The sequence below is a fragment of the Peromyscus maniculatus genome, chromosome 7 (assembly GCF_049852395.1).
Source record: "Peromyscus maniculatus bairdii isolate BWxNUB_F1_BW_parent chromosome 7, HU_Pman_BW_mat_3.1, whole genome shotgun sequence".
Classification (NCBI taxonomy): domain Eukaryota; kingdom Metazoa; phylum Chordata; class Mammalia; order Rodentia; family Cricetidae; genus Peromyscus; species Peromyscus maniculatus.
In genome coordinates this window covers 120778784-120793155 of record NC_134858.1, presented here as the reverse complement: position 1 = coordinate 120793155, position 14372 = coordinate 120778784, and the positions used below count along the sequence as shown (strand labels likewise).

At 40.6% G+C, this 14372-nt stretch overlaps 2 protein-coding genes across 12 annotated transcripts in view; one reads left to right on the top strand and one right to left on the bottom strand.

Moving 5' to 3' along the window:
• Kif15 (kinesin family member 15) overlaps nt 1-3065 on the bottom strand; it is a 66403-nt gene extending 63338 nt beyond the window's left edge. For 4 of the 7 annotated variants that reach the window (XM_006990808.4, XM_042281939.2, XM_016009045.3 and 1 more), the window contains exon 1: nt 2781-2943. In XM_006990808.4, coding sequence (XP_006990870.1) covers nt 2781-2799 — 19 coding nt within the window. In that variant the 5' untranslated portion in view covers nt 2800-2943. Of the gene's footprint in view, nt 1-2780 lie in introns of all 7 variants that reach the window. The other 3 variants (XM_042281940.2, XM_076575528.1, XM_076575525.1) reach the window with 2 other exon arrangements.
• The window catches only part of Kiaa1143 (KIAA1143 ortholog), a 30940-nt gene continuing 19548 nt past the window's right edge, over nt 2981-14372 (top strand). The window contains exons 1-4 of one of the 5 annotated variants that reach the window (XM_016009058.3): nt 2981-3115; nt 4472-4616; nt 5329-5539; nt 12378-12450. In XM_016009058.3, the coding sequence (XP_015864544.1) occupies nt 3008-3115; nt 4472-4616; nt 5329-5539; nt 12378-12432 (519 nt within the window). In that variant the 5' untranslated portion in view covers nt 2981-3007 and the 3' untranslated portion in view covers nt 12433-12450. Of the gene's footprint in view, nt 3116-4471; nt 4617-5328; nt 5798-6390; nt 6681-10091; nt 10230-12377; nt 12451-14372 lie in introns of those variants that run through there. The other 4 variants (XM_016009060.3, XM_076575534.1, XM_042281945.2 and 1 more) reach the window with 4 other exon arrangements.

The window sequence follows — 14372 nt, the reverse complement described above, 5'->3', positions numbered from 1 at the left end:
TTAAGAAACTAGAAAACTGGACAAAAAATATGCAACAAGTTCTCAGACACTGGACAACAGACAGCATAGAAAAGTGGTCCTGAGAGAAGGAAACAAAGGCAGTGAGCTCTCGGATCACAAGCCACAGTGCAGGCTGGGAGAATCCAATGAGAGCTGAGGAGAAATGCTTTGGTTTGGGAAAGTAAATGCAGCTAGACTCCCGGGACAAAAAGAAAAAACTGGAGAAGTTCATAAAGAGAACACCTCTGGATTGCCAGAGATCTTCTAAGTGACCAGATAGCAATGAGCATGTGTGTGCAAGTTTTCAGTAAGTTAAAAGAATCCCAAAAGAAAATTCTTACCGCTCCCCAGTCCACCCCCAAAAGCAAAGCTACCTGAACAATGAGGTAAAATGAAACGAAGAATTTCAGGGAGGAAGCCAGTGGTGTACACCTTAAATCCCATCACTCCAGAGGCAGATTCAGGAGGATCTCAGAGTCAGAGGCCAGCTGGTTTATATAGCAAGCACCAGGACAGCTAGAACTACATAGACAGACCCTTCTCAACAAACATACTCCAGAGAAGCAGGCAGTTGTGCACAATTCCTGACTGAAACCTGAAGAGATGTTGTGAGAAGTGCTAGGACTAGGCATTCTGAATTCCTCTTCCATACCATCAGCCACTTCATTTTGCTACCTTTTGACCCAAGGTTAAGGAAGTATATGGTCTTATCATGCCGCTATCATAAATTCTGACATTACAAGGAAATCCCTTATATACATTCACTGTAAAAATTTTTTAACTTTGAGATCATGATGCGGATGCCTAAAACATGTTAAATACTATTCATTGATGTTTTAGTCATGATAATTCAACCTAGAAACCTAAGTTCAAGATGAGACAGGAAAAAAAAGCCCATCAAAAACAGAACAAACTGTAATATGCTTACCTAAAGAACACCAAAGAGCAATGAAAAAGACCTAGGTGCTGCTGCCTATCATGGATGCCCACAGGCACAAAATTTCACAAAAGTCATTATAAGAAAAAAGAATATCAGTCTGATTTAGATGAGCTTCAAGAATAGATAAAACTAGTGAGTAGTAATAAAAATCAGAGTACTAGTTGAGGCTGAGGGAGTTACTGACTACAGGAATAGCTCTATTCCCAGCACTTGGGAGATGGAGGCAGGAGATCAGAAGATCAAGATCATCTCTGGCTCCACAGAAATCTTAAGACCAGCCTGGTTTATGTGAGACCCTGTTTTTAAAAAGAATTATAATAAATACTGTGATGATACAAAAAATAGGATAAGCATTTAAGATCCATAAAGTACCAATTTACATGCTTAAGTTCCCTTAATACTGAAAGTGGCAGAGGAGAAAAAGATGACACTAATTTTTCAGATAATGGTGTAATGGACTTAAAGGTTTAATTAAACAACTAATCAGGAAACAATTATAATTGACAAAGAGCTACAAACCTGAACACTGTAGTAAAATTCAATGTATAATTTCACAATCTTAAGCATCTCCTCATCCCATTCTCAAATCTTACTATCAGCCTTAAAAAAACAGGTGGCAGCATCTGAATATGAATATGAATACAACATATGAATACAACAGCTCACAGCCACTCATACACAACAGCTCACAGCCACTCATACACAACAGCTCACAGATGGCAGCACTCATACACAACAGCTCACAGCCACTCACAATGCCAGCTCCCGGGTATCTAACCACTCCAAGGACACCTTGACACACACCATAGTTAAAAATAAAGAATTTAAGAATGGTAACTTACAGGATTAAGCAAGAGGTGGCACTCACACAAAGTGAAGGTGTGGGGTTAAATCACTCTTCCGAATGAAAACAGATTGAGAATAGGTATTAGTCTACTCATAATCTGCAATTCCTTTTTCCATGTTTTTTTCCCTTCAGCCATCATCCACAGTCCAAAAACCACTAAATAGAAAATTCAGAACTAAACAAATCCTAAGTCTTTTTCTTTTTTTGAGACAAGATCTCAATATGAAGCCTGACCTCAAAACAGCCTACTCTCAGTAGCATGTTCTGCTACACAAATCCCTTGAGCCAGGGTCTTATCCACACTATATATGCTACTCTCCTAATAGCCTCAGCCTTTCGTTATCAGATCAACTAGGTATATGACAACGCTTGTGTTCGAGTGACTTTTGGAACCTAACTCTGTCACACTGTCTCTAGCATTTCCCTCACCAGGTGGACACCGTAGCACCTCATATGACAAAAGGAAAGACGAACACACTAAGAAACTATGTCAAAACCACTTTCACATAAATTACTGTATATTACTATAACTGCTGTATTTTATTATTAGCTTATCTCTGAGTATACTAAATTTACAGAAAATAGTTATCTATAGGGTTCTGTACTACGATGCAATTCTGGTTTCATGAATTCACAAAGTTTTGGAGGATGAAGAGTGGGAACTATTGTAAACATAGTTACAATTCGCTTTAAAATTCCCTCCTCTGAGGGCAGGCCACCAAAGGGAACGCAAATCCCTTTCCTTCAAGAAAGTCAGAAATGTGGAAGCAAGCAGCAAGTGGAGCGCGCAAGCGTCCGCCCTCAGGACACCAACACAAGAAGCTGGCAGGGAAACAGCAAGGTCCGGGGCACAGGAAGGGCGCGCAGGGGTGCAGGGGCTGAACCGGGCGCCTGCGCTCTGTGTGGAACCCAGTTCCCACCGTGTGCGCCGCCGTCCCCTCACACCGGCATTTGCCAGCGGCGATGATCTCACGAGACAGGTCCACAACTTACCTTTGCAGCCCGGGGCCATGGCGACCTCCGCCCGGATTCGCGACCACAGGGGCCGCCAGAATCCTCCCGCCGAAATGGCCGCGGATTTGAATTTGGCGCCGCCCACGTGCCACGCCTCCCGAGGGCGGGGTCGGGTGACGTCAGAGCATCCGCAACGTCAGAAGTCGGCGCGGGCGACGGCGCCTCTACCCTGCCGAGTGCGGCGAGTGCTCTTGGTGAGGACCGCCATGAGCAAGCGGAACCAGGTGTCGTACGTGCGGCCTGCCGAGCCCGCCTTCCTGTCCCGCTTCAAGGAGCGAGTCGGCTACAGGGAGGGGCCCACCGTAGAGACCAAGGTGAGTCAGCGGGTGTCGCACCGCGTCGGATCCACGGTCTACACGCCAGTTCCGGCCCCTCAGTGTGGGCGTACCTGACAGGTCCCTCACTCGCGGCCAGCCCCTAGCCCGGCGGGCGTCGGACCCCAGGCCTGGCCTCTCTCAGAGTGCTGTTCTTGAAGATGACCTAGCCCTTAGGAGCTAGTTAAGACAGCTTCCCGGTCCTTTCTTTCTCACTTGCGGATCTCACTTTAAGTGAGCAAGGTGATTGACAGCGTCGTCCCCTTTTTCAGATAAGGAAATGGAGGCCACTTGATTAAATGACTCGAATCTGGAGTCTTTTGGGGAACTATCCAGGATTAGAAGTAGAATCCCTGCTGTTGTCCGGGTTGTGTGTCTCAGGATAGGGAGATGAAACAGTATTTCTCAAAGGAGTTTGTCTAATAAAGTTTGTGAACACAGTGTCGTCCTTGTTGCCTAGGAGCTGTGCACACGTCACATAAGAGGACGTGCGATTATCTTCAGAAGCACTTCTAGAGGCTCTTTAGTCTTGGAGGCTACATGAATAAGAGTTGGCGTGGAGCAGTGGGGCTTCCTAGACACAGTTTGAGAGACAAAGGAGGCAGAGGAGTGGATATAGTCATGGACTGTTAAGTACTCAAACGTAAGAGTCTAGAGGGTGTGAAAGTGATATGGGATAGAGTATCGCAGTGGGCTAAGGCCAAGTCATGCAGGGTTTTCCACATAACAAGATGACTGCACAAAATTAAGTATTAGGCAATAATTTGAAAAATTAGGTGATTCTGTATTTCAAAGTATTATGCAAAGACTTTTCTAGTTAAAAAAATATATGGTGCCTAGCTTTTAAACAAATCTGATTTAGCTGACAGAATACGTTTGTTACATGCATACAATGAGTACAGGGTTTCTGTTTGAGAAATTTCCTAAGTTAAACAATATGTACAGCATTGTTTATGTACAAAATTTTTTACATAATCATTTGTGTCTTTGAAAAGTAGCTGATAAGATATCTACTAAACTGAAGCTGTTAGGATATTAGATGTGCAGAAGTAGGAGAAAATAACTTTTACCTGTTATTTTCCATAATTTGGTGGCTTGGATGGTGAGGTGGGGTTGTTTGGTGTTTTGTAGGCTAGATAGAAATGAATCCCACTGGACAAGTGCCCCTGAGTGAATGGCAGGTAGACCTGTTTTCTGCTGTGGTGAAGTTAAGCTCTTTGAGTTAATTAATTCATTTTATATTCATTTCATGGATAGTTACCCATTTCACTTTAATAATTAGAGATGCTCACAGTGGCAGTGATTGTGTTTGGTTAAAGGCTAGCAACCTACACATTATACTTATATTTTCTGTAGAAAATCCAGCCTCAGCTCCCAGATGATGATGGTAATCACAGTGACAAAGAAGACGAACAGCCTCAAGTAGTGGTTTTAAAAAAGGGAGACCTAACAGCCGAAGAAGTCATGAAAATTAAAGCAGAAATAAAGGCTGCCAAAGCAGGTATGTCCAAAAATTATTGTGTGTAACCTTTAGCAAGTGATCACCTCTGTGCCTCAAGTATCCATCAGTGAGAGACAATAAATGGACGTTCCTTAGTGCACTGTTTAAAGTGTCCTATTAATAAAACAGGTCAACCAGTCAACAAAGATCTGTGTAATCAGTTAGTGCTTCAAGTGTAGTACGTTATGTAGTGCACTTGTATTATTCCTAAACATCTGTTACATTGTTTTAGGGAGAAATATTGTGGTTCCAAACACATTTCAAAATAGAACCTGGCCGGGCGGTGGTGGCGCACGCCTTTAATCCCAGCACTCGGGAGGCAGAGCCAGGCGGATCTCTGTGAGTTCAAGGCCAGCCTGGGCTACCAAGTGAGTTCCAGGAAAGGCACAAAGCTACACAGAAAAGAACCTGATGAATTGGAAACACAGCTTGGTGGTAGAGCACCTTCTTAGCATACGAGGCCCTAAGTTCAGGCCATCACCTTCTCCATCTTTACTGTAATCAGTTGGGTACTAATAATATTATGGGACACTTTAGTGAGTTTTTATTGAGTGATTGCATGTGTTGGGTAGGGTATAAGTAGAAGCAATAGAGCAGACTGAATTTATTCAAGGACATCCTTAAGTATAGTGAATGATTTTCTTGCCAAATGACTCTTTGTTAACAGCAAAATAGAGAAGAAACTTCTTCAGCTTTTCTTTTTTTGTCACAGATGAAGAACCACCTCCAGCTGATGGAAGAATCATGTATCGAAAACCTGTTAAGCGTTCCTCAGATGAAAAGTGTTCAGGTTTAACAGCAAGCTCCAAAAAAAAGAAAACAAATGAAGATGATATAAATAAGCAGAATTCAGTTAGAAAGAACTCACAAAAACAAATAAGAAACAGTAGTCTCCTTTCTTTTGACAATGAAGATGAAAATGAGTAAGTATAAACATTGTGGACTGAAAGCAATGAGGTATTTTTTAAAACATTAACTTTCCTATATGTTGAAGTGACAATTTCCCCTAGTACTACAGGTTCATTACAGAAAACTTCAAAAACACAGGAAACAAACTCATGAAATAAAACCCATCCAGTAATGCCTCTTTGACTGGAAATGCTAGATATTCACTACTGTTAACATTTTATTACCTCCCACCTGTGGGTATGTATATATGTAAATTATATTTTTAAACAAAACTGAGATTGTTATATATATCCTTTTCCTGCTTCATACTTAGAATTGCATTGTTATAATTTTCTAAAGTTGCATATTTCAAAAATCTAACATTAATAGCTCACAGAGAATTTTATAATAAATAGACCTGTCTTAATCACTGTTCTGTTGATGTAAAGAGACACCATGACCAAGACAACAACAGGCATGGTGCTGGAGAAGTACCTGAGAGTTACATCCCGATCCACAGTGGGGTGGGGGATGGGGAAACAGGACAGGACATTGAGAGACAGACTGGGTCTGGCATGGGTTTGTTTTTTTGTTTTGTTTTGTTTTGTTTTTTGTTTTTTTGAGACAGGGCTTCTCTGAATAGCTCTGGCAGTGCTGGAACTCACTTTGTAGACCAGGCTGCCTCTGCCTCCTAAGTACTGGGATTAAAGATTTGTGACACCACCACCCACTGGCATTGGGTTTTGAAACCTCAAAACTCACCCCCAATGACACACTTCCTCCAATAAAGTCCTATCTCCTAATCCTTGTAATTTCTTCAAACAGTTCTACTTTCTGGTGACCGAGCACTCAAATATATGAGCATTTTTTGTATCTTCCTTATTAGTAAAACCTTAGTTTGGATGAAGGCATGGCTATGTGCCTGGTTGAAAATAACTTCCCAAGCCAGATGTAATAACCTATAACCCCAGCACGTGGAAAACAGACAGAGGTATGAGGAATTTCAACACACAGTGAGAGACTGTCTCAAAAAAGAAAGTAAGTACTTTCTAGGGAACAATACAGAGATTTGTATGGCCCTGTGCAACAATGGCATGGAGATTCACGAAGTCTTCCATATTCATACAAGGAAACCTACAAACTGCAACTCATACTATTTAAAGATGTTCAGTAACAGGAGTCAGTGATTATTTCAAAATTTAGCATTTTGAAAATAAGCTTTCTGTGGAACTTTAATTTATTCTTTGTTTTGTTTTATTTTGAGACAGGGTTTCTCTGTGTGGCACTGGCTGTCACTCTGTAGATCAGGCTGGCTTAGAACTCAAAAGATCTGCCCGCCTCTGCCTCCCAAGTGCTGAGATTAAAGGCGTGTGCTGCTGTCACCAGGCTAATTTATTCTTAAACAGTCAAGAAAACAGAAAAAAATTTAATACCACAGCATAATTCTACCCTTTAAAAAAAAAAAACCTGTCTTTTCATGTAACAAACAACTCCACTGTTTTTCATATAATTTATTTAAAACCTGTTCTGTTATATGGTAACAGGGTCTCACTATATATCACGGACTGGCTTAGAACTCACTCTGTAGATCAATATAGCCTTGAACTCAGAGACCCATGTGCCTCTGCCCCTGGAGTGCTGGGATTAAAGTCATGTATCACCAATCCTGGCTAGAACCATTTTTTAAAGATGTATTTTATTTTAAATTATGTATGTGGGTGAGTGCAGCTAACCTCAGAAAAGCTAGAGCTTTTCTTGGGCCTCCTCTGCTTTCTTCAAGCCCAAGTGATGGAGCTTGAGGTCACCAACATGGGAACTGGATTAGATCTAAGAAACAACAGTTAGTGCTGCCATATCATGACTCTGAGACTAAGAACCACCTCCCACACCATTCTAGGGAGCCAGGTATCTTTATCTGATTCCTCCAGTGAAGCGGAAGGTTGAGGGTTTGTGTTGATGTCCCAGCTCCAGAAATGGTGCAGCACGCCTTCCCATATAAAGATGTGCTACTAAAGGCAATAATAGTCTGCATTTTGGGATGACCTTGGGGGGGGGGGGGCAGGGAGGTGGCAATTTTTCAAGACTGGGTTTTTCTGTGTAGCCCTGGCTGGCCTGGAACTCACCCTGTAAACTAGGCTGACCTCAAGCTCAGAGATTTGTAAGTCCTAAATGCTGGGATTAAAGGTGTGTACCACCATGAATTTCTTTCAGTGTGGTAGAAAATTAATGGTAGAGTGGGACACCAAAAAAAAAAAAAACTGAACACAACTAAGATGGGCATGGGCTCTGACTTATTATAGGAAGGAAAGGTCAAACAGTAAATTCTCATTCTTAGCTTGGATGTGATGATGCATGCCTAAAAGCCAAGGACTCCAGTAGCTGAGCAGGAAGATTTATCACAGTTGAAGGCTAGCCTGGACTACATAGGGATTATCAGATCACCCTGATATACACAGGAGTATTCCATCTCAAAACAAACAAGCAAACAAACACGTAAAACTCACTTCCAAATGTGAGGGTGGAAATCTTGATGTTAAAGTGTTGTGGAATAATCTTTTTGTACACTGTGGAGATATGTCACTCAGATTAGTTTAATAAAAAGCTGAATGGCTGATAGCTTAGGCTTGTTTCTAACTAGCTCTTATAACTTAAACCATTTCTATTAATTTGTATACTGCCACGTGGCTGATGGCTTGTTACCTCATCTCCTACATGTCATGCTTCTGTGTCTCCTTATGACTCCACCCTTCTTCCTAGCATCTGCTCTGCCTTGCTATTAGCTGTTCAGCTTTTTTTATTAAACCAATCCAAGTGACACATCCTCAGTGTAAAAAAAGATTATTCTACATTTCCCCTTTTTTGTCTAAATAAAAAAAGGAAAGATTTTTTTTTTTGTTTTGTTTTGTTTTGTTTTTGGTTTTTTTCGAGACAGGGTTTCTCTGTGTAGCTTTGCGCCTTTCCTGGAACTCACTTGGTAGCCCAGGCTGGCCTCGAACTCACAGAGATCCGCCTGGCTCTGCCTCCCGAGTGCTGGGATTAAAGGCGTGCGCCACCACCGCCCGGCAAAGGAAAGGTTTTAACTCTAACGTATAAGTAAAATGTATATGATGAGAACAATTATCAGGTATTGTCTAAATCCTATCTTGGTGAGTCTAAAGTTTTGTACCTAATTCACTTTCTATCCTAACTTGTATTACCAACCAAAACTAATTTATTTTTGGACCTCAAAACATTTTCTTAGATAAACAATTTAAGCTTTTATGTCTCTCAACCTTATACATTTTATATCGCTTATATAAATTTCTTTTCTGAATTTGGTAACAAGAAGAACTATAAAACTATAACTATCTAGTCTTCAGTCTCCATCAGAGACCCAAGAAGGATAAACTATTACTTGAGTAAACAGGAAGTGCAGAGCCAACAACTTCCAAAACTATAGAACTGACAGAAACAGAGGCTACTTGGATAGTCACCCACAGTTCCTCTGTAATGTTAGGACATCCATCTTTGACCTACAGGCCTAGAAAGTCTGACAGACTTTTCTGCAAAGCAGGAATTTTGAAGGACTCTCCTACCTTGTCTTGGCACAGTTTGTAGAAGCTTTTTCCTTTGTGTCCTGCTTGTCTAATTTGGACAGCATAGTGTCAGCAGTTGAGGCAAGGGCAGTTTCTTGCCCAGTGGCTAACTTTTGCCACAAAGAAAGCAAATTCCATATGGAGATTCTTTGATGCCCATCATCTTCTCTGAAGTAGATTGCTGCTGCCAGAAGCAGATGTGTCTCACTGTCATGAAAAGCCTTATGTTATTCAAGCATCTTAAATGCCATATTCTGTAGATCTCTGAAGTGTTTGAAGGCCACCTGTCTATCTAAAATATGTTTGACCTTGAAAACATACCTAACATGACTACACATTTGATTGTTATAGGTGACTAACTACTAACCTGCATTTCTTTATTGTCCTAATTAGTTTGTAATAAACTTTCAAGGACTAGAAATTTACATTACATTGTTAAATGAGCTGCATAAGTATACTACCTTTAGCAAGAGTAGAAACATATGTACAGTATATTCTAACAAAAATAATGATGGTGGTATTTGCCAACAGTCTCAATCTGATTTTGAGATCTTGTAAAGCAAAGGAGAAATGAAAATTATCAAGACTATCCAAACAGCATTTTGTTTACAATTAGGAAGGGCATTGGGTGGACTTTTAGTCTGATAACAACTGGTGAAACTCTGAGTACTCTTTCTGGTGTGTTAGTAACCCATGCAAAGACCTGTAAAGCAGGACTCATTGCTTGTACCTTTTAAAGTTTAGAGTTTTGTTATTTTTCAGTTTGGTTGTGCTTTCTTACTAGGTGTTTAAGACTGTGTAGGTAGGTGGTCAGAATTAACCATTTTTTGCTGTTGTTAAGGCCAGTTTTAGATACAGTCCTCTGATTACTGGAGACTTGGGAGAGATCCTGGCTCCTTTAGCATTTTATCAGTTGTGCCATCTGCTGGGATACTATGGTCTTTAATGACCATGTGACATCACTTAGAAGCACTGAGGGCATTTCCTTCTGTATTCACTCTCGTCTTTGCAGAATGTACACTGGTTAGACTCCAACCAAGACTCCTCTGACCAAGAAGAAAGGTGACTTACCACAGCTGTAGGACCTTTTGAGGGTGTCCAGAGTCCCTGGAACTCAGCTGACCTGGGATAGTGGCCAAATATTGATATTCTGACCACTTGTCCACACCAGTATTGACCTTCAAGTATGGTTATAACACCCAGGAGGTCAGTTATAATACTGAACAACAAACTGTGCTTTGAAATACAGCTGTTGTATAGCACTTGGATTAAAGCTTCATATATATCGATTTTAAAATAAACCTTAAGTCGGATTTCTTGAATTTTGGGGTTTTTTTGTTTTTGTTTTTTCAAGACAGGATCTCATTATGTATTTCTGGCTGTCTTGGAACTCACTATGTAGACCAGGCTGGCCTTGGTCCACCTGCCTCTACCTCCCCAGTGCTTGGATTAAAGTTGTGCAGTACTGTGCCCAGCCTAGACCAGGTTTCTTAGAAGCCCAACATACTTAGCAGAAAATATAAGCAATTACTTTGACAAAACATAAAAATCTTTGTTTTTAACATCTATTAATTATTTAAGGAATGCTGAAAGCAGAGGCTAATTGTTCCAATCTTTAGATTTTAGGAATAGTAAAAGCCTAGAAGATTGTTTACCTCATCAGGGCAATTGTAACTCATTATGTCCTGAGAACCATCCCCCCTACCCCCACCCGCACCCCCCACCCCCGCCCTCAGCAATAGCGATATTTTTAGACCACTTACAGAATCAGAGCTGGGACAATGACTAACCAAATAGTATCTCAGTAGTAGATAAAATGGCACCATTTGGTGAGGGGGGCAATCAAGAGAAGCAAGATCTAAAGGTCATGTATCTGGGGAAGACTCTTGAGAGACTCTGTAAACTTAACTATTAAAATATATATATATATATATATATATATATATATATATATATATATATATATATATATATATACCAGGTGGTGGTGGCACACGCCTTTAACCCCAGTACTCAGGAGGCAGAGCCAGGCAGATCTCTGAGTTCGAGGCCAGCCTGGTCTCCAAAGTGAGTTACAGGAAAGGCGCAAAGCTACACAGAGAAACCCTATCTCAAAAAACAAAAAAAACTAAATAAAATATAAACTATAAGGGAAACAATATGACTTGAGGGCTGTAACTGAATTGGAAAGAGTTGTTTTTAGCTGGGTAGTGAGCAGATACATCAGTACAGGAATTCACTAGCTGGTGTGATTTGGCCAGGATCAAAGGTCCTGAACTTGGAGTTTCTGGAAAACTCCAATCTGGAGATCAAATAAAAGTACAAATATAGAAAGTCACACTACTGTTGTGTATTTTGTTTGTGTTCTGACAAAAAACCTTGCCTAAAGATCAGAGGGTGGAGCTAGCCACTAGTAACCATAGAGGCCACACAGTGGTGGCACACACCTTTAATCCCAGCACTTAGGAAGGAAGGAAGCAGGAAGATCAGGAGTTCAAGGCCACCCTGGGCTCCACAAGATTAAACCAGTCTAAAAGAGAAACATAGACCCCAGCATTTGTGAGGCTCACACCTTTAATCTCAGCACCAGGCAGGGTCATGCCTTTGATCCCAGCACTAGGGAAGTGGAGACCGGATCTCAGTGCCCATTCAGTCTGAGGATTCTTAGAGGTAAGAACTCTCTGGTGGCTGCTGCTCTGCTTCTTTGATCTTTCAACTTTCACCCTGGGTTCTTATTGTTAAGACTAATTAGGATCGCCCTTCACACTACAAACATAAAAAAATGTTATGTAAAACTTGGCAGTGTATTGGGTCACAGAATCTAAATGCCTAAGGAAATGATTGGAAGACCCAGAAGGGCATCTAGTGCAGCCAATAAAATATCCATTTTGCTGAGACTGCACACAGACCTTTACAAGGGAACTTGTCCTCTCTCACCTTTAATTACACCCATTTTTGACACACAGGCTTTATCTGACTGCAATCTTTTAACTCTGCACATTTTAATTTCTTCCAGAGTATAAAAAAAAATTCTAAGTTCTGGGAATAGAAAATTTAAAAGTGACCTATATTATCATAACCTCAAAGTTAGGGAACCTTGGCTTTACATCAAGGTTAGGTACTTAGAATCATCTGTGTAGCTTTTCTTAACATGAATTTGTATAGTCACAACACAAGTATGTATAACAAAAATTTAGTTTTGAAGATTAGTGTATGTTAAGTCAAGGCATTAAGAGTCTTAATAATTATAAATCCCAGCTGCCATCTCATTTCAGGAAAGCACTTTGTTTTTTTTCAGTCCTGAGGATCAAAACCAAGGTCTTACACATGCTAGACAAGTACTCCATCAATGAGCTATATTTCCAGCTCATGTAAGTATCCTTTTGGTCTCTTAGTGGATCAAGTTCAGAGCACTAGCTTAACCCCTCAGACTTGCTCTTCTAACACTGAGCTATCTGATCTCAGCAGAACCATATGGTGCTCTACTGTTACAGTCAGTGAGAGCATGAGGTTTTTTTTTTTGTTGTTGTTGTTTGTTTTTCCTGAGACAGGGTTTCCTGTGCAATCCTGGCTGTCCTGGAACTCACTCTGTAGACAAGGGTGGTCTTGAACTCAAGAGATCCACCTGCCTCTGCCTCTGGGTGCTGGAATTTAATGAATGTGCCACCACATGGCCTAAGCATTCTTGATTTCTATTTTTGCATTCTTGTATCTCTATGAATAGTGTGAAACCAGGAAACAAAGTTACATATACTTTAACAAAGACTGATAAGAAAATTAAAAAGTTGAGGAAATAGTAAGCTTACTTCATGTGAAATTGACCTTTAATCTAGAAGACCTTATGTGATTAATCTTATATAAACGAGGCAAGTGTCTAGACTTTTGCATAGGAGTTGCATAGTACTTACCACCAAGCTGACAATTAGCAACAGATGCTCTTGAATGCATGCTCACAAACATCAGAACATAGTAGACAGTCTCAAAAGTGAGACTGCCCAAATTTCAGTCAGATCCCTAAGGCATGCCACAATGTCTATCACCTAAAGCTTCCACGTTTATACCTTCCTTAGGATCATCCTTAAGGCAAGAGAGAACTGCCAGGTACCATGTTCCTACACAGGCAGGTACACAACAAAGACCAATCTAAATACAAGGCAATATTACAGAAACTACTTGCTGCATACTTTTATAAATCATATTCCCAGGGATCAAGGCTCAATTTAAAAAATTTTTTGGTTTTTTTTTTTTTTTTTTGGTAGTAATAAAAATTTTATCTAGGGTTGGGGATTTAGCTCAGTGGTAGAACGCTTGCCTAGCAAGCACAAGGCCCTGGGTTCGATCCTTAACTCCAAAAAAAAAAAAATTTATCTTAGCCAGTTTCTTCATTCTAAGTCCTCACATCCTAATAACCTTTGAAATCCTCAAAAACCAAATTAAAATCATAGGAATCACATTGTGCCTCCTCCCAAAAAAATTGTTTTGTTTCAGAACTAGAATTTTTCCACTACTTTTTCTAAATGCCATCCAGAATGTGAGAATGAAACCCAGTGAAATTTGCTAAGCATAGGGAGAATGATATCAGAGACAACCTGGGCATGTCTTCTTACTGGGGAATGTTAGTAGCACCTTACCCAAAGAAATATTATAGGAATTTAGGGAGCGGAGCTGTTTACTGACAGTTCTCAATCTTAGTAAATCAAAGTTGCTGGAATTTGGTGTCTCCATCAGTCCCTAACCACCTGGCCGTTTAGATAAGGGAATACTCAGAACAGACATGTCAGGGGTCCTAGAACTTTGCAATGTCAAGGTTTGGGAGGTACAGACAATAAGGAAAAAGGCTATTTTCTACTTCCTGTCACTTGAAAGAAGCAGCTTGTTAAAGACTTGGTTTTATTTTTCTTTCTTTTTCTTTTCTTTTTTTTTTTTTAAAAGACTTTGGTGATGGGAAAGCTTCTGGAATGTTCACAGCTGAGTTGGTGAATGCTAGGTCAGGTGATTACTTAACTAGTTATTGCTTCATTCAGAATACTAGACAGACATGAAGTTAAAAGCTCCAGAATACAGCCAGGACAACTTGCTTATTGCTCAATTAGTTCATAATTTTAAAAAAGGAGTACTGAGCCGGGCGGTGGTGGCGCACGCCTTTAATCCCAGCACTCGGGAGGCAGAGCCAGGCGGATCTCTGTGAGTTCGAGGCCAGCCTGGGCTACCAAGTGAGTCCCAGGAAAGGCGCAAAGCTACACAGAGAAACCCTGTCTCGAAAAACCAAAAAAAAAAAAAAAAAAAAAAAAAG